The sequence below is a fragment of the Sander lucioperca genome, chromosome 14 (genome assembly GCF_008315115.2).
Source record: "Sander lucioperca isolate FBNREF2018 chromosome 14, SLUC_FBN_1.2, whole genome shotgun sequence".
Classification (NCBI taxonomy): domain Eukaryota; kingdom Metazoa; phylum Chordata; class Actinopteri; order Perciformes; family Percidae; genus Sander; species Sander lucioperca.
Window position 1 is genome coordinate 4522689 of NC_050186.1, and position 19282 is coordinate 4541970.

Sequence of the window (19282 nt, forward strand, 5' to 3'; positions counted from 1 at the left end):
CTCAGGGAGTTGACAGACAGTTCATCTTCTGACTCTCTACTCTACCCAACAGCCTGCCTCCAAATCTATGCAAATATCCTCAGCGCCTTTCTTAGTCGCATGTTCATCAGCCCAACACAAAAACTGAGCTCTTCAGCACACAATGATCAGGGAACACCCTCTTGTCAGGCACGCACATCAGCATCCTCGTCTGTATTTTTCTTTTCTACTAAATAACACTCTACCTAATCATAAACTAAAGTATACTAGCTTAACATTGACAGAAATCTTGAAATCTCATTTAATGACTGCAAAGGGTGAGATTTTATAATCTTTTGCAAAGCCGTAGACTTCTCAGAGACATGAGTCTCTCTCTCTAACACACACATTCACTCATCTGACGATCAATTTGATCTTTACGCTAGCTGTTAGTTTAGGCTCAGCTCTAATAAGCCCTTCTCCTGATCTACTGGTGATGCGGAGAGGTGAAAGTGAGACAGTAATAAAATGTTAATCATTTTTAATGACTCTGAGCTCTGCAGCAGCTTGAGTGTTGGAACGGCCATCCAGGGAGATGTTTGCATTAAGGATAAATGATGGGGCCACTGATGAAATTTCATCTCGCAATTTCTTGTTACTTAGAAACATGTCTTCTCTGGCCCAATCAATCATCTAATCAAATGAGAAAGTACTTTTTTTTTTTTTTGGTTGAGGTGATGAGTCTGTCACATTATGGTATTAATCAGATTTAAATTAGTGGTTGAGGTTGCCTGGCTGGGTCCCCTTTTTGAAATCCCTCTATTTTTATCCCATCTTCTCAGCTATTCAAATACAGAGGCTTGCAAAAGTATTCATACCCCTTGAACTTTTCCACATTTTTTCACGTTACAACCACAAATGTAAATGTATTTCATTGGGATTTTATGTGATAAATCAACATGAAGCGGCGCACAATTGTGAAGTGGAAGGAAAATGATAACTTGGTTTTCAATTTTTTTTAACAAATAAATAACTGAAAAGTGTGGCGTGCAAAAGTATTCAGCCCTCTTTACTCTGATAGCCCTAAATAAAATCCAGTGCAACCAATTAGTAAATAGAGTCCACCTGTGTGTAATCTAATCTCAGTATAAATACAGCTGTTCTGTGAAGGACTCAGAGGTTTGTTAGAGTGAACATTAGTGAACAAACAGCATCATGAAGCCCAAGGAACATACCAGACAGGTCAGGGATAACGTTGTGGAGAAGTTTAAAGCAGGGTTAGGTTATAAAAAAATATCCCAAGCTTTGAACATCTCACGGAGCACTGTTCAATCCATCATTCGAAAATGGAAAGAGTATGGCACAACTGCAAACATCCGTCCACCTAAACTGACCGGGCAAGGAGAGCATTGATCAGAGAAGCAGCCAAGAGCCTCATGGTAACTCTGGAGGAGCTGCAGAGATCCAGAGCTCAGGTGGGAGAATCTGTCCACAGGACAACTATTAGTCGTGCACTCCACAAATCGGGCCTTTATGGAAGAGTGGCAAGAAGAAAGGCACTGTTGAAACAAAGCCATAAGAAGTCCCGTTTGCAGTTTGCCACAAGTCATGTGGGGAACACAGCAAACATGTGGAGGAACAGACTGATCTTATGAAGTGGCGTATGTATGACACGGCAATTTCTATGCCATTTTTGGCGTGTTATCAAGACGCATACTTGCTTTTTAGCGTGTTTATCAACACCGTTTGGCCTCCATTGACTTACATTACCTTGCATGTGAATTTACGCTGTAGCAAGTAATATGAAAGGGCGAAAATCCGCGTAGGGAGGTTGGTCGGGGTGGAGGATGGGACTTTCACCCAGTAGACTGGGGATTGTGTACCGCGTGTCACGTTTCTTTCGTGTCCAGCGTGTCACGTTTCCTAAACTCAACCATCGCTTTCTTCTTTTACTAAACCCAACCCCGTTCTTCTTTTCCTAAACCCAACCGGTTCTTCTTTTCCTAAACCCAACCCATCCGCTGTATACGGCGCTCAAAATGCATACAGATAAAAAATAGAAAGTGGTGTGTATGATTACGCGATAACACGCCCAGTGGCGTGTATGTTTACGTCCGCTGTATACAGTGTAGACATACACGCGGATAGGTAAAATGCATACGGATAACACGCCACTTGGCTTAAGAAAGTAGGCGGGTATGTTTACACAAAGTCATGTCGTCATGTTGGGAGGAAGGTGCTCTGGTCAGATGAGACCAAAATTGAAGTTTTTGGCCTAAATGCTATGTGTGGCGGAAAACTAACACTGCACATCATTCTGAACACGCCATCCCCACCGTGAAACATGGTGGTGGCAGCATCATGCTGTGGGGATGCTTTTCTTCAGCAGGGACAGGGAAGCTGGTCAGAGTTGATGGGAAGATGGATGGAGGCAAATTTGAAAATTTGAAAACCATGTATCATTTTCCTTCCACTTCACAATTATGCGCCACTTTCATACGCCCAATAAAATACATTTACGTTTGTGGTTGTAACGTGACAAAATGTGAAAAAGTTCAAGGGGTATGAATACTTTTGCAAGCACCTTATACTTGTCTCATCCATTATCATTATCAGCTGCCCCTTGAATATTTGTTTTACCTACCTGCCCAGGGACTACGGGTGGAAAATAGCACTTGTGCTACACTGTGGTGCAATGCATCTCTCCTTGTTCTTATACAAGGTTAATGTTTAATTGTGCATTGTCCCCATTTAAATAAAATTCCATTACAAATTCCATTACATTTGGATGCTGAGACTTTGTCGAGTAGAATACATGTGTCAAATGTGGAAATGTATCCAGGTCCCATTTTGTGCGCAGGATCTGGCTAATGTTGTCACTAACCTGGCTGAGACTTGGCGCTTTCCCCCGGGGCCCGAAGGCAGAAGAATGGTTAACTGGTCTCGGGTGAACTGATCAACCGCTCTAAAAGCAGGAGAAGAGGGTGTGCCACAATGCAGGCGGGTGAAAGGAGTGGAGTAAAGTGGCAGAAAAAGTTGGAGATAACGGCGGGGAATTTTTGAAGATAGTGTAAAAAGAGAAGACAGGAGATTATAGAAAACAGAGGGGAGGGGAAAAAAAAGGCAGGGAAGCAGGGAAACAAAAAAAACTACAAGTTGATAACTATGTAGAACATGCATAGAACTACAGGAAGTGGTAACTAAAAAGGTGAAAATGAATTGGCAGATATAATCATGGGAGGAGGTAGGATACTGATGATCGATCATGGCTGTTGTCGTCGATGTATGTGAGTGGAGAACTCGTGAACCCATTGGTCGACCCAGACGAGCAAATCGATTGGCCCGGGGGGAAGAAAAGCCTGCAGGCCAGACAGTCAATAACACAGCCAAAGCTTCATACGGGCCACAAAACACACTGATTTAATGGACTGTGAGAAGACAGGTTTTGGCTGCCTGACTGAACATTTACTCTGTTTTGAACAAGTTTTAAGATTCAAAATCTCAGGAATATAAGGAATGTGTGCCCATACATGTATGCATAAATTGGAGATTGCAGTAAATAACTTTTGAGTCATCGTGGCCAGAAGCAGAATAGCAGGCGGTTCATAGCAGGCTCAGAAAAAACAAGCAGACCTGCTGTGTACTTTTACTAAATGCATGTTTGATCATAAAACAGATCAGAATTGGTACTTCAGTAGGTGGCGCTCTGCCAACGCACAACGCTTTTTCTTCCGGTTGACCTATGTCAACATTACACAGACCGATCACTAAATTAGTAAAATGTAACAACTTAATGTTTCATTTACACTCTCTTGTCACAGCGTAGGACAACACAGTGTTTCCGCCAGATGACTGACAACTTATTTGGCTCATTATAATTAGAGTTGTTCCGATTCCGATACCAGTATCGGAAATGCCTCCGATACTGCTGAAAATGCTGGCATCGGTATCGGCGAGTACTGGAGTCCAGGCACCGATCCGATACCACTTAATTTATTAGAAATAGGAATCTATTTACTGGATAGCTCCGTTAGCTCTGACACAGTTCTTCTTCGCTGCTCTTAAAACAGTTGCGCTGTGTTCTGCTGTTTTAGAGGGGCGAAGAAGAATTGATCACCTGACGCCTCCTTAAAAGAAGCTAACGTTAGCGCATCATGTCGGCGGTTTGGCAGTACTTTACAGTGGATGTTCCCACCAGTAAGATGCAACATATGCAAAGAAGCAATTTCGAGCGGTGGCACGAGTGTTGCAAATTTCAACACCAGCAACTTAATCAAACATTTGAAGACGCGTCATGCTAAAGAGCACGACGAATTTACCAAAGCTAAGGGAAAAAAGAAGGACGAACTGCAGCAGCAAACTCTGGAAACTGCCTTCCAGCAACGAGATAAATTCCCCAAAGACAGCCAAAAAGCAACAAAGATAACCGACAAAATTTTGGAGTTTATTGTCCTGGATGACCAACCCCTGTCTGTCGTCGAAAATGTGGGATTTCGCCGTTTAATGGAGCATTTGGAGCCAAGGTACTGTTTGCCAGGTCGTAAATACATCTCCGATACTGCGCTACCCATATTAATTAATAATAATTAATTAATAATTAATTTAAGTTGCACAACTGTTTTATACTGTTCTATTTAAAAATAAATTTAAAAAGAAATGGCTTCCATTTGCTGTATTCATTCATGTTTTACAAAGGGTTTAATATGATTCAGGCCTTACCACAATGATAATCATATCACAGTCATGCAGGCGTAGTATTTTCTTTTTCCTTTTTGTTTTTTTTAAACACACTGGTATCGGTATCGGTACTCGGTATCGGCCGATACCCACAGCACGAGTATTGGAATCGGTATCGGGAGGGGAAAAAATGGTATCGGAACATCTCTAATTATAATGTTATCTGTAACCAGTGTCGGGTGGAATTAGCAAGCTAACTTCGTTAGTAAAACAGTAGTGGTGGGCGGATCGGTCCAAATATCGATAATATTGATACCAACGTTGGTATCAATATTGATCAATACCAGTGTAATCAATACTTTAGTTTCAGTTTCTCTCCAGTATGCACCGCTGCGGTTTCATCAACCTGGTTGTCTGTTTGTGTAAGTGCCGCTGCTTTCAAGTGCCGCTCCTGTCACAGCGCAGAGCAGGCACACTTTGCTCCTCCTCCCGCCTCTTGTGATTTGATGTTGTACCGTCACGTGACTCAACGGCGCCAGGCAAATAAGCAAACAAGCTGCCAGGCTCGACCGCGGCCAGCAGCGCGCGCGCGCGCGCACACACACACACACACACACACACACACACACACACACACACACACACACACACACACACACACACACACACACACACACACACACACACACACACACACACACACACACAGGACAGAGACGGAGCGTGGCTATAATTTCTGGCCAAAAATGAAACAACGGCAAGCTGTATAATTTGTATAAAGGCTGTAAGATACAGTGTTAACACAACAAATGTATACAAGCATATGAAAATTCTGTCCTGGGTTTTAACCCATTAATAATCCAAAGGAAAAATCACAAAAAACACAAAGGTCATGAAAATTCAATTCAGATTTAGCACTTTGATGATGCATCCACCTTAATTATTAAAAAGTATCGGTATCAGTGATACTGGCCCTGTATTTACTTGGTATTGGATCGATACCAAATTTTGCAGTATCGCACAGCACTATGAAACAGCAACGACTATGATTCACAGCGCGCTGACCGAGTATATCCGGTTCAAAAACCACTGCAGGGGAGTGAGGAGATGCAGTTGAAGCATGCGTAGATGCTTAAACTGATCATAGCCCGGTTAAGGTGTATACATGCAGGAATCCCCCAGTTACTGAAGGAGTTATCTACCTCTGTTAACCGGGTTATGAGAACTCTGATTATAACCGGGGTAAGGTGTTTACATGGCGTTTGAGAAAACGGGGTATTGCCTTAACCTGAAAATAATCGTTTTTTTAAACTGCATGTAAACGCACTGAATGTGCTGACGTTTAGTGCCACACAGACTCTTTAAAGAACAGCTCCCACTTAAGTTCTTGTTTATTCAGCTTATCACTTTATAAAATTGTCTTTAATTGTAAGTCTGTTCAAGCATAAATTCTCAATGTGTAAAATAAACAGATCATCTAAACAGAGTTAAAAGAAAAGAAGGAGCATATTAGTTTCTTCTTTGCCCCATTTCTGTTTTGGATGAGAGAGCGGTAAGCAGCACATTCCAGTAAATCACAACTAATTTCAGCCCTGCTTGACGTGCATACTAAAGTAGAAACACATGCACTACCTCCCCGTTCTTTTCTTTGCTACCACAGCCAGCCTACACTTTTCCTTTACTCAATCTCACAGTCTCACTCTGTTTCTCTTTATTTTACAAACAAAATATAACGCAAATATAACATTATCCGTGTGGCTTCTCATTACAATGAATATTCATTGCCACAGGCCATTTGTTGTATTCTGTCGGGTAACGTAAACACAAGACAGTGTCGACTTAAGAGGATTAGCATGTTTCATAGACAAACATGCAGTTAATGTATTTGATGCGCAAACATGCTAAGCTTCATAAAGGACAGTCAATCGTAAACTGGCAATTCTCTACTACAATAACCAGTTTCCACACTTACTATCTTTTTCACTCTGCTCTGAAGCAGGGTCCCTTCGTGATTAGCCTTTCACATTATATTTTTTCCTGGGTCATTGTAAATGTGTGTAAATGCATTCCTAACTACCATGTATGATGACATCTGACCTTATCTTACTAACCTTTCCACATTGACTCTGGTAGGCGCTACAGGATGCCTCTGGCTACAAATAACACAATAAGAAGTAATTCATTCCACAGGCAATTTGCTCAATGCTTAAAGATTACATGTTAATCTTTTTTCCCTAAAAAGGTGTTTTTCTTATATTGTGTATATTGTATTTTAGTACTACGTGGACAATAAAGTTGTATTCTATTCAACTCTCCTCACTTGTCATTCCCCTGTCTCTCTTTCTAATTGTTGCTTATTGTAAAATAAATCCAAGATTCCCGCAGAGATCCTGTTAAGCAGAACTCTTTGATGAATCATTTAGCTAGCATTGTGAGAACAGGCAAAGCTTAATTTCTCTTCTATTCAGTCTGCTAATAAAGTTGTACTGATCCCCTTTTCATGTCTGTTCAGTCTTCAGCATCATGCACCCTGCTTTCTCAACCATTCTGAATCAAGTATTGTGGTGCTGCAGAGACGTCCCGGCCTACAGATCGTATCCTCTTTGGTACAGATCCTCGCAAAAATCTCACTATAATCATTTAAAAAAAAAAATGTTTTTAGTAATTTTCAATGAAAATGAGAATAATAATACAAAAATGATTATTCCCTCCAATATCGTGAATCATATGACAATCGCAATATCAGTCAAAATAATCTCATATCGTGCAGCCCTACATAAGAGATGAATGCTAATGAAATGCTAATGCTGGGTTCACATTATGGTCTGATGGGACATCCATATCAAAATTCACCACTGAAGCAAGTTTAAGTTAATCACAGGTTCATTAGTTAGACATTAGTTCTAAAACTTTTGAAGTGTTTTCCAGCACTATTTGAGCATCCTAGGCAGTGTCTTGGGTTAGGCCCGGGGGGGGGGGGTGGGGGGGTGGGGGGGTCTGTGGCGGGAAAGCAGTATGCTTTAATGCAAGCCATGCCTCTGTGTAACAGAGTGGTCCAAGTCATCAGCTGTGACATAAGTGAAGCATCCACATGAATATTTCCACCAGCCTGTTTGTCTGTTTGGTGAAACGTCAAAGTTTCAGTTCATATAACATAATCAAAACAAACAGCAGCCTCAGACTTTCGGGCCACACTCTTAAGTTCAGGTTCTGTCTAGTTGCTAAAGGGTGCACACACATATGCATACAACAGACAAAAACACATACTTGTGTGAAACTTCCCCTCAAATACAAACTGTAAAGCACTGACAAAGTGTGCTTAGAAGCGTACAAGAAAACAGGATGGCCACTTGTTAATAGTTGCAGTTCACAAAACAAATAGACTGAAACCTAAACAAACTGCTGTTGGCCCAAGTTTATATGTTTGTTCTTTTCTTATTGCCAGGCCTGCACTGCGGCCATTGCACATAAACACAATAGCTCTGGACAGAACCAATTACTCTCTGTACTTAAAAACAAGGATGAAAGTGCTTTTATCTATTTGGTATAGCTAAAATTTCCTCTTTTTTTAACCACAAATACAACCCAAATATTTTCTCTTTGCCTGTCTCTTAGCAACTGAAGAACAGTTTTCCAGTGACATCAGGGCAGGGAGCGAAAGAACGAGATGTTTTTTTTCTTCTCTTAAGGACGTGGTTTCATTGAAGTCAGACTCGGGTGAAATTTGATTTCAGAGTGTATACAATTAGAGCAGATGTGCCAATACAAAATTAAGAATTTGGGGACAGGACCATAGGTTAAATGTTGCAAAGCATGATGAGTAAATCCATGGCCCGAGTATTGTAGGCAAACACAGGAGACTGAATAATTGGCTTAATTTTTGGTGAGTGTCCTAGTAAACATGAAAAAAACCTTGAATGTCTCCTCAGTGTTTTTTCTTTTTCTTTTCCTGTCTGCAGTGAAGTGTGGAGCCTGTATTCCTGTCTTGACATTGCTTTGGCTGGGGAGAGATGTTAAGGCTATACACTGGCTGTGCACCGACATCTGACATCAACAGAAAAAACATTCCCTCTCACTGAAATACGTGTGTGTGTGTGTGTGTGTGTGTGTGTGTGTGTGTGTGTGAGCTTGCATGCGTCATTACCGTCGGTCATTCCTCCTGCGTCGGAAGAGCTTTTTGGTGTGTGCAATCTCAGCCTCATTAGGAAGGGGTGGGAAGACCTGTTAGGGACAAATCATAGAATAAGAGAAGGCTCCTGTCAAAACCAGCAATACAGATCACTTTGTGGAAAGTATTTACCGAATTCCTCACCACTGTACATGCAAAAGTACATAAAGTGCTAGGTTTTTTTTTTTTTTTTTTTTTAAATGGAAGCCGTTTGTCAATGCCAGACCTCTTAAGAAAATGTTTGTTTGTACAAAATTGTGTCTTATTTACTGCACAGAAAGTTAAGAGAAGTTGCATGTAAGAATGTGAGAGGGACAGAGACAGAGATAGTAATTAGGGCTGCAACTAATGATACTTTTAATTTTCAATTCTTTTGTTGATTTGTTTAATTCATCATTTTTAAATTTCAGAAACAAGTTTTAAAAAAAATCATAATTTCCAAGAGGTGAAGTTATGTATTATCTGTATGTATTATCTTCAAATGTCTTGCTTTGTTTGACCAACCGACCAAAATTTTAAGATATTCAGTTCACAATTATATAAAACATGGAAAAGCAGCAAATTCTCAATTTTTAGGAGCTGCAACCAGCACATTTAATTGTGGTCCTTTTTTCTTTATAAATTACTTTAACGATTAATCCATTATTTAATAAAGAGCAAACGTGTCTGTGTGTGTCTATGACAGATAGAGGAAGGAAGAAAGAGAGGCAGCGTTGTGTGTAAGAGAAAGCTGCGTAACATTATCTCATCTCTGCTGGACAAACTGTGGCAGGATGCAGCGCTGTTCTTTATTCAAGGCTTAAAGTAATCAGTGAAATTCCTTTCTCTCCTGATTTAAACATTTCTCAGCATTTAAAAACTCATAGCACAGCCTTGGAAAACGTACTGCTTTCTGTTTAAAACTAGATGTTGTCAAGCAACGCAAGCGACAGGAATTCTTAGGTATAGGAACTATATTTAATGATATTAAAACTAGAAAAGTTAGATCAAAATTTGTTATTCAGATAAATAAACAGAACGGCACACTTGCTCCCTTTGCTCAGCATCACTATGTGCAGCTGTTACCATGGTTACAGGTGGCCTAGGACCAGCGCTGTTGTGATGGTGCATACATGTGTGTGACTATGTATGTGTGTTGTCTAACTGCTATGCATAGGGACTCCGAGACATCAGCAGATACTGTATACTGCATAAGTAGTGGATGCTAGAGTTTGTGCCATTTAGCATCAGTGTCAGTCAGAGATGAGTGTAGCAAATAGTTGCAGGCTGATGCAAAACAAAAAGCCCCAAATTTCCCCAAACTCTCAACCCAATGCATTGTGCAAGAAGGTGACTAAAGTCGGTAAGGAGGCGGGGCTCTGTGAACAGTTTTTGCTCTTGTTACAGTTCACTTCTTCTTTTTTGTATTCTTGCTAAAAGTGTAACAAAAAATGAACCAAAGAATTTTATCTGATTTGAATTTGTCTCATGACCAGTACAATGTTGAGCCCATTTCAATGACATAATTATCTAATCATTTTTTCATTGGATCTAAAAGCAGTCATAATGCATATTTAGATTAGATTAAAATCTTTTTTTACCCCCACAGCACACTATTTGTATCTAGTAACAACAGATTGTGGCGGATTTTGTACAGTCGAAGCAAGAAAAAGTCAGATTTGTTTTCACTGAGGCTTACAGTTACATATAGGAAGGAAAGAAAGAGAAAAAAATAAGAGGAGAGTTATATAAAATGGTTGTAAACTGTTCTGTGGTGCTGTAATGGCTTAAGGCAGTCTTTTATTTATCCACAAGGACAGCATTCATGTGTACATATAGATCATACCTGTACAGCATCGTCACAGTTCTGCATGAACACAAACACGCAGAGTAAAAATTAACATTAAATTTAACTAACATTTCCAGAAACACATAGATGTTGCAGATATTCTAATGAGTTTGCTTGATATTTGACACTGCTGCTCTAACCTACTTCTCTCTCAGAGAGGCTGCTGGGGGATTGTTGGATTCTGATTGAATCCAGATGTGAGGCAGAAAGTGTGTGCGGGGGGGGGGGGCACAATAATATCAAAAAAAAAGGCAGACAAACACACACTAAAACTGTCTAGTAGTACAAAGCTTTACTTTGACCAGAGACTTTACGTATAAACCCCAAAGTATTAATATCTATGAAATTCTGCATTTCTTTTTTCCAGACTTCAACGACTTTCTGCTAGAACGATCTGACAGGGAGGAAAAGTAGGTGGAGAAAGAAAAAGAAACAGCAGAACTGTTGCATGTTTAGCTACTGTAGTTTTCCTCTAGGATATCATTAGCTGTAATTCTGCCTTCAAATGGTAACCAGATGACAGTGAACACACACACACACACACACACACACACACACACACACACACACGTAGTATTTTCCCATCACAATTTCTTAGATCTTTGCTGTAAATAAGAAAAATGGCTTCTTTTCAACTGTTCAAATCTACATCCAAAAAATCCACAGACCCACAGCTGTGTGCACAGTTTGTAATGCATCCAACAGGAACAGAGAAGCAAGAGATGTAGAGTTGCCTCTGTGGCTGAAAGGGAGAGCGCTGTGTGTGTGTGTGTGTGTGTGTGTGTGTGTGTGTGCGCATGCTATCTGCAGGTAGCAGCCAGTGCGGGGAAGATCAAAGAGAGGCGTGTGCTGTCCTGGTCCCCAGCCAGACGACCCCCTCACCTCGCGGCAGGCAGACCCTGTGGACGTGACAAGGACTGCGAGGGGGGGCTGGCTGTGTAAGTGTGAAAGACAGAGCAGATAGAAACCAACTGAGGAAGAGATTTTGTCAATGGTTGTTTATGTTTGTAAGAATAAAGACTATAAAGATTAAGAGACCATTAAAGGTGTATTTTGAGTACATTCTTAAACAAGGTCAGAACATTTGAGTTGCTAATGTGGATGTCAATCAGGATTTTTAAAACGTTTTTTAAACGTCTGTTTATTGGTATTTTAGAGAGCAAACATATTGCATACAAATTCTATAAAATATTACAAAAATAGTTTAGCAAACACATGTACATGCACAGACACAAACACAATAGGTCCTGTATGATAGATAATCAGATTAGATAATAATCAAAGTACAAAGCTGCTCCACATACTTATTGACATCACACCTCAGGTAGTTATTATAGCTAAGAGTTAAAGTAAGAGCCAAGGGGATATTTATTGCCTAGCTTCTACAATATCAATGAAGGGTTGCCAAGGCTTACAAAATGTTTCAACTCAATATAAATCTGAGTTTTTCCAGTTTTAGGTGCTGCATGTCTTTGATCAATGAGTGAAAGTGAGAGGTTGTGCCTGTTTTCAGTTCAATAGAATTAATTTGCACGCTAGAAGGGTTATGAATCTTGCTACCGAAAGAGTGTGTTGTGTAAAGCTGCTTACACACCAACCATCAGCAGAAAAGGCAGTTGGACTGATCATTCTCCCCGAGTTGGTCAAACAAATGCCTCAGGACAAACTGAAGAGACGAGACATAATACGTCTCCATAACAGCAGGCGGCGCTAATCTGTATTGTCGCCCAAAAATGGGCACGCGTCACGTGGGTCTTATTTCTCCGGAAATTCAAAGACAGACTGTCATGGCGGCTTGTTCAGAATACGATCTCATATTGTACTAAAATAGTTCACCAAAACTTTTTTTTTTTTGTTTCTGAAAACATTTTAAGCGAGAAATAGACCATGCATGTCTTTATTTCAGATCAACAAAGGTCAGTTTAAAAGATTTTCGTCAGATTTTGAGAGACTCTAGTCACGCTCATTCCGCTCCCCGTTTCCAGGTTAGCACTCTACCAATCACATGGGTCATTTGAGTCCGACTGCCGGCAGTGCCCGTCCCGCCGATTATACATGTCAAATCGGCCAAAATGAAGGATGACGGCCCGGAACACACCGAACAGACTCGAGTCACTGACCTCGCCAGACTGTCCAACGGCCGATTATCGGCTCTGTGTGTCCGGGCCTTAAGAGGACTGCCCTCTCCAGGTACTCCGAATACAGCCAACACTTGGTCGGGTTTAACTGCATGTCCCAGAATATTAGACAAAGTTTTACATTTTGAGTCCCAGAAACTGGATAACTTTGGGCACAACCAGAAGAAGTGCCCAGACGAGTCAGGAAATATCCCAAACCGGTCGCATAGAGGATTTATATTAGGGTACATTTTAGATAGCTTGACCTTCGAAAGATGGAGACGATGCAACACCCTGAACTGTATCAGACAATGCCTGGCACATATAGACGCCGAGTGCACACCCCTCTGTGCCCCCATCCACTGTTCCTCCGTTAAGCCAATGCTCAAATTGTCCTCCCAAGCAGATTTCAGAAAATTTAGAGATGTATCAAACTGATTGGAAATATAGTTATAGATATACAATATCATCCCCCTAGACAAAGGATCCACAGAAAACAAAGAATCCATCTGGGTGCTATTAGGTGCACTAGGGAAGGTAGTCGGGTTTGAGGCAATCCATCAGTATTTTATAAAGCTAGAAAGTTGTCACACCACTATCATTTTACTCTCAATCTCAACAATTACAAGGTAAACAATGGAATTACGATGTTAGCGCTACAAAGTAATCTACCATCAATGTGTGTTTGCACGTATTTCAATGGCCATTGCCAAGCAGGATCCTGGAAGAGTCTGAAAGGAAAGGCCATAGAGGAGATTAAAGAGTAGATGAAAGGGGATGGATGTGGATGTTTTTTGTTGGAAAAAAAGACAGTTTTGACAGTGTGATTCATGAAAAGCTTTAAGAAAAGAACAGAATAAAAATGCAAGAAGAAAATGACTGGAGCTGTCAACACAGAGGGAGAAGCTTTGCATGTGCTTGTTGAGGGATTTACAACTAGTGATGATTGACTTCAGATTCCTGACAGTTGAATACATTTAATTTTTTCATCCAGGTCTATTATATCCTTGAGATAGTTGGGGATGAAGGAGCTGGTGGTATTAGTTATCATAAGAGTTAGTTAGAAGATTCTTTCTAATTTTGAAGGCAGGGCTAAAAAGTGATTTCTTCTAACCAAGCCCATCCTAAAAGGTGGCAATTTTAGTTATAGTACAACTATTTAGTATTAAATAGAGGTTTTAGACATGGACCACAACAGCAAAAGCGTTTGAATAACTAAACATAACTAAAAATAACTAAACAAGGTGTACTGCAATAGTGTCTGTCTGGAAATGTATTTGTGTGTCTATTCGGCAAACAGGTGGAGCCTTGAGTTTCTGTAAAGAAATGAGCATCAAGAGCAAGTCTCAACAGCAAGCCTTCAGTCACACAGTGTGATAACAGCCCACAGCTCAACAAAACTACAACACAAATTGTACACAAATTTTACAACCTTGATTGGGGTGTGTGTTTTGTGTGTGCACTGTGTTATGTGCTTGGGTGTGCGTCTTCCTTGAGAGGAAGTTGACACACTGCATAGCATTCCAGGGATCAAATCACTGGGAGAGGCTACCTGGGCTGCTAACAGAGAAGATGTGTCCTTTTTACAGTCAGTCCACGTCGCCCCTAAGCAACAACATATCTTCTTTGAAAGCAATGCATGATTTAGCTTTTAAAGTTTTATGACTTACCCCGGTAGTATTTAAAAAGTTTTAATGTTTTTCCGAGGGTTTTGCCAGAAGGGTCATTGACCTGGGTCAGATACCATTGTCGATCCATTCATAACAATGACGTTGCTTTAGCGTGAAAGGGGGATAAGTAACAAGGAAGGAAAGTAAGGAAATGAGAAAAGCGAACAGTGATGGAAATGTGAAGAATAGAAATGTTGAATAACGATTATAGAACTTTCTCTGCAATAGCATAGAAAATGAAGTGCACGTCTTCCTGCCCCTTCTAGTGTGCGACAATTCTGGTATGATGCTCATTCAGCCCATCCATTGTTTCTCTCAGTTTATTTATGTTGCGAGGGCCAAAAGCAATACATTTGAAACTGCCCCAGGGGTGGCATTACAGGACAGCTTGTTGAGAGCAGAGGAGAGAGACTGCAAGTATGAAAACAAGAAAGACTGTAAATACAAGATAGCAAGCACATAAAATACTGAGAGGGAAGCAGAAATACTCAGGGCTCAACTAATTTGAACATTTTGCCCAATTTCCAAGGCTGAAGGAATAAAGTGGCATTTATGCGACCTCAGATTTGTTTTTCTATTTTCTGTGTCCATATGAAAATTTGCATTAGCTATTCTGTTTTCTTTATATGTTTGTAACTGTGATAAAATGTCTTTCATGTATTATTAGACAGAGCTGCATATATCAATAACTATAAGTGTTTTTAAAGTGCCCATATTATGAAAAACAATCACTTTTTCTGGGATTTGGGGTGTTATTTTGTGTCTCTGGTGCTTCCACACGCATACAAACTTTTTTTTTGTAGATTAGGGTGAATCTAAATTCACCCTAATCTACAAAATAAATTGTATAGAACTACTTACATGTCCCTGTTCTGCAGGTATTCCATGCAAAGTTGGAAGTGTGCCCTCATTTAGAAGTCTCCCAGCTAATCCTGCCTTGTACAGGCCGAAGTTGGAGAAACAGCTAGCTAGCTCATGTAATCCTAACTAGCTACTGCGCATGTGCGACAGACAACAAAGATGTTACAGAAGTTGAGAGGTCTCACTCTGTAGCTAAAACAGAGACCTGACACAGGGTGAAAAGAGGAGCTGCAGCAATGTACAGTACAACAAAAATATGGTGTTTTTTGAAACCATGTAAACCTATTCTGATACAATCTCAAATTACAATTATGAACCTGAAAATGAGCATAATATGGCCACTTTAAAAGGCAATTTAAAGCTGCACCAAGTGAAAACGTTTTCAATTCTATAAATTGTGTAGATGATCTTGTCAGTCCAAATTTTTTGAAAAGTATATCCCAAAAACTGGCAAATAGGTGTGCTACAAAATATGTAATTGCTGCAATTTTGAGTGCAGGTCAAAACAGATTCTTTATTAAATACTGCCACCATGCTTTACTTGCATTTTAGTGTGCTAAAGCAGAATTTACCTTAAAGTGACACTCTGATTTTGTGCCCATTAACGACTCAAATCTGATTTGTGTTGAATTTAAAATCATTAAAAGTGACATTTTAGCATTCATCAGCAGTACGGGGGGCTGTAATACATTTTGTTAATATTTTTTGGTGATCACTTTCTTTTTATTCATAATAATAATTTCCCAGCAGGGATGAATAAAGTATCTATCTATCTATCTATCTATCTATCTAATAATTAACATTAACTAATGAAAGAAATGTGGATTCCTACAATGAGAATTAAGGGACAGGACGTGCTACACCATAGATATTGGCACTGACACACGTCTGCTGTGATCCTGTGAGAGTCTAGCTCTCTAATGTCAGAAATCAAGTTAACATTTAGGATTTAGAATTGTTTTTCCTGTAGTTAAAGATTCGCTCCATGTTTCATGATCCCTACTTTAGGCCTTTCATGTAACTTACTCTGCAGCTGATGCCTGCCAAATGTGCCAAAAGAATAGGTTTGAAGCTGCCACAGTCAGGTATGGTGGGTGATCGGTGATAAGAGGAAAAGATGTGAGGTCCTGACATCCGTGTCTTATTTAATAAGTGATCTGAGGCCGGAGCAACAGCAGACCACAGACAGATAGACAGGCACATCAAAGAACTTGGGGGTTGAGCAACAGGAGGAGATAAAGCCACTGTGGGATTAAGTGACCCTATAGAAATATAATCATGTGTATAATCATGTGCAGCAGCAGTTTTCACATGCTTATAGCTCTGTTATAGACACAGACAAAAAAAAATTCAATCATATGTGCTCTCTGTTTAACATTACGTTGACAGTCACCTCATCTTCTCTACAGGATCAAACCTGATGCTTTTGTGTGTGCGGTTGGGTTTGCATTACATTTGTGAAGATCAACTATTTATGACCCCTATTCTTGTGAGGACATTTTGGCTGCTCCATACAGGGATTTTACAACTATATTATCACCATAAATTGACACTGTGGGCAGCACTGAGCCTATCATGAACACATACTAGGGATAGAAAATTAATTTAATTATGGCACAGGCTGGAGGTTACCCTGTTTCTTGGGATTTAGCACAGCAGTAATATGCAAAGTATATACATCAGTTCAAAGAGGGGAGGGTGGAGACCAAATGGGAATGAAATTCAGTTATCCTTCTTTTCGGCCTTGTTATTCCCCAACTGTTTTACAATGTGCATTTCATTACTATGCACTTGTAATAGAAAACTTTGGTTAATCTTATTAATCATGTGTACATATGCATGTCATTCAGATGTGATACACAGAGGAAGTCACTCGTGCACTATTATTGAAAACCTCTGTGGAATGAATTACAAATTCCCAAGGTACCCTTACATAAAAGCTTATGTATATTCTCAAGTGTTTCTCCCATGATTGAGGGCCAGAGCAGAACATTACAGTGTACAGTGGTGATTAAGCCAGTATGTGTGCAGTTAATAGAGTGTAAGAGCCAAGCAGCAGTAGGACCAGGAACAATAGCAGGAAGAGACCACAGGGAGGGGGCTGCCGGCCATCATGACCCCATGGATATTGTTCTGCTGCCCACCAACATTTTGAAGGATGGAGGGGAGGAGTGATGGACGAAAATGAGAAGAGGAGGGAGGGGGGATGGAGCATAATGATGGTGGTCAGAAGAGAACAGGAAAAAGGAAACAGCAAATAGGAAGAACCAAAGGGAGACAAGGTAAAAGATGATAGAAGAGACGTGCAGAAGACAAATGAGTGTGTTTGAGATGAACAGAAGCATACAGGAACAGTAAATGTGTGTGAGTAAATACTATGAGCGGAATACAGGCCTCAGACAAACTGACAGCTGAGAGACAGACCGCCCAAAACGCCCACCCGCCCCCAATGTCCCTTCTCAACTGGAGTCCTGCTCTGCGGCACGTACACTTCCAGGCGGAGGGGCCAACCAGTCTGTGATATCTCAGCTCCAGACTCCTGCTTTGTTCCCCTGCTGAACGGCTTTGTTCCCGGACCAGAGACCGGATGTCTCCTAAATGACTAGCCGCTTTCTCCCTCTCTGCTTGGTCTACCCTTAACCTTCTGTTCCTCCTCAGGTGCCCTCCATTTTTAAAGATATTTGGAATTTTGTCATTGACAATGTGGAAGCAACACACAATTTAAAATGTAGTATAGTTTATACTTGTATTCTGCTACAACTCAAATTACATACCTGGAAAACTGGTTTAGCATTGCAGTGTAAAAGGGATGGTTTAACATTTTGTGAAATACGCTTTTTCGCTTTCTTACTGAGAGTTAAAGGTGCAATATGTAATACTGACAGCTAGTGTTTAAAATAGTTACTGCAGTACAAATTCAAAATACTGGAGAGAGTGGTCTCCCCCGCCCCCTCCTTCCCAGACTCAAAGTTCACGTTGGTTGCCAGGCTGAGACTGCAGCATCCACAACAATGTTGCCAGCCGCTTGTCTCACATAGCCAGACATTACTTCACAGCGGAGTAGCTAACGTTAGATGCTGGCTATATTGACAGTCATAAAAGCCCATGCTCACGTGGAGCTCTGTACCCAACTGACAGACACACTTTTTCGGCTTAGAATTACCGTAGGAACTGCTAAAAATCCCACAACCTCGCCATCCTCCCCACATGCCAGACAGACAGACACACTTCCTCGGCTTAGAATTACGATAGGAACCGCTAATAAATACCACTACCTTGCCGTCCTTTTCCACCCGACTGAACACACTTTATTGGCTTAGAATTACGGCAACAATCGCTAAACACACTGCAAACTCAAGGTCCTCTCTTTCCGATTTACAGCCCCCCTCTCTTGGCTTCAAATAACTCACCGTTGTCGGCTACAGCCGCTGAACAGGCTACACGTTGTAAACAGTCGTGGCCCGCTTGCTTCCGGTAACGTTAGCAGTTAGCAGGGTTAGCATGGCGGCGTTAGCCAGGACCAGTCGGGATCACTTCACTGGTTGTGTCTCAATTGTTTTTGCGAGTAACCAACTCGGGTACTCTAGCTATATAATTCAATGTGAGTAGCTACACAAATGTTGAAATGACATAAAATGCCCATCCATAGTAGCTCTGATAAATTAGCTTGAAGCTAATGCTTACCTGTTCAGGAGAAAATTAGCCAACTCTGCGTCCTTTTGGGCTCTAAGCTGTCTCCATCTTTCAAATACATCTCCAATATTTACCCAGATGGGTTTGTTACGTCTCTGGTCACGCAACTATTAGAAACATGCCGTTTTTTTTGTCGGGTAAAATTAATCTCCGTTGATCCTGTTTGTTTGTTTGCTGCTTTCATCGCTGTACTGACGTTACAGCTGTAGCGCGCTGGGTTTACGTTTTTACAGGTATATCTGGCAACCCGGCCTGGCTGACAAACTGGGCAGCTGATAACAACAAACAGGCCAAAACACAAACAGAAATC

General features: G+C 40.7%; 1 protein-coding gene across 7 annotated transcripts in view; it reads right to left on the reverse strand.

The window, feature by feature from the left end:
* The window catches only part of ctif (CBP80/20-dependent translation initiation factor), a 62568-nt gene that overhangs the window by 14491 nt on the left and 28795 nt on the right, over positions 1 to 19282 (reverse strand). For 4 of the 7 annotated variants that reach the window (XM_031317423.2, XM_031317425.2, XM_031317421.2 and 1 more), the window contains 3 exons: positions 10629 to 10649; positions 8780 to 8856; positions 2843 to 2923 (listed from right to left, as the gene is read on the reverse strand). In XM_031317423.2, coding sequence (XP_031173283.1) covers positions 2843 to 2923; positions 8780 to 8856; positions 10629 to 10649 — 179 coding nt within the window. The remainder of the gene's footprint in view (positions 1 to 2842; positions 2924 to 8779; positions 8857 to 10628; positions 10650 to 19282) is intronic. The other 3 variants (XM_031317422.2, XM_031317424.2, XM_031317426.2) reach the window with 3 other exon arrangements.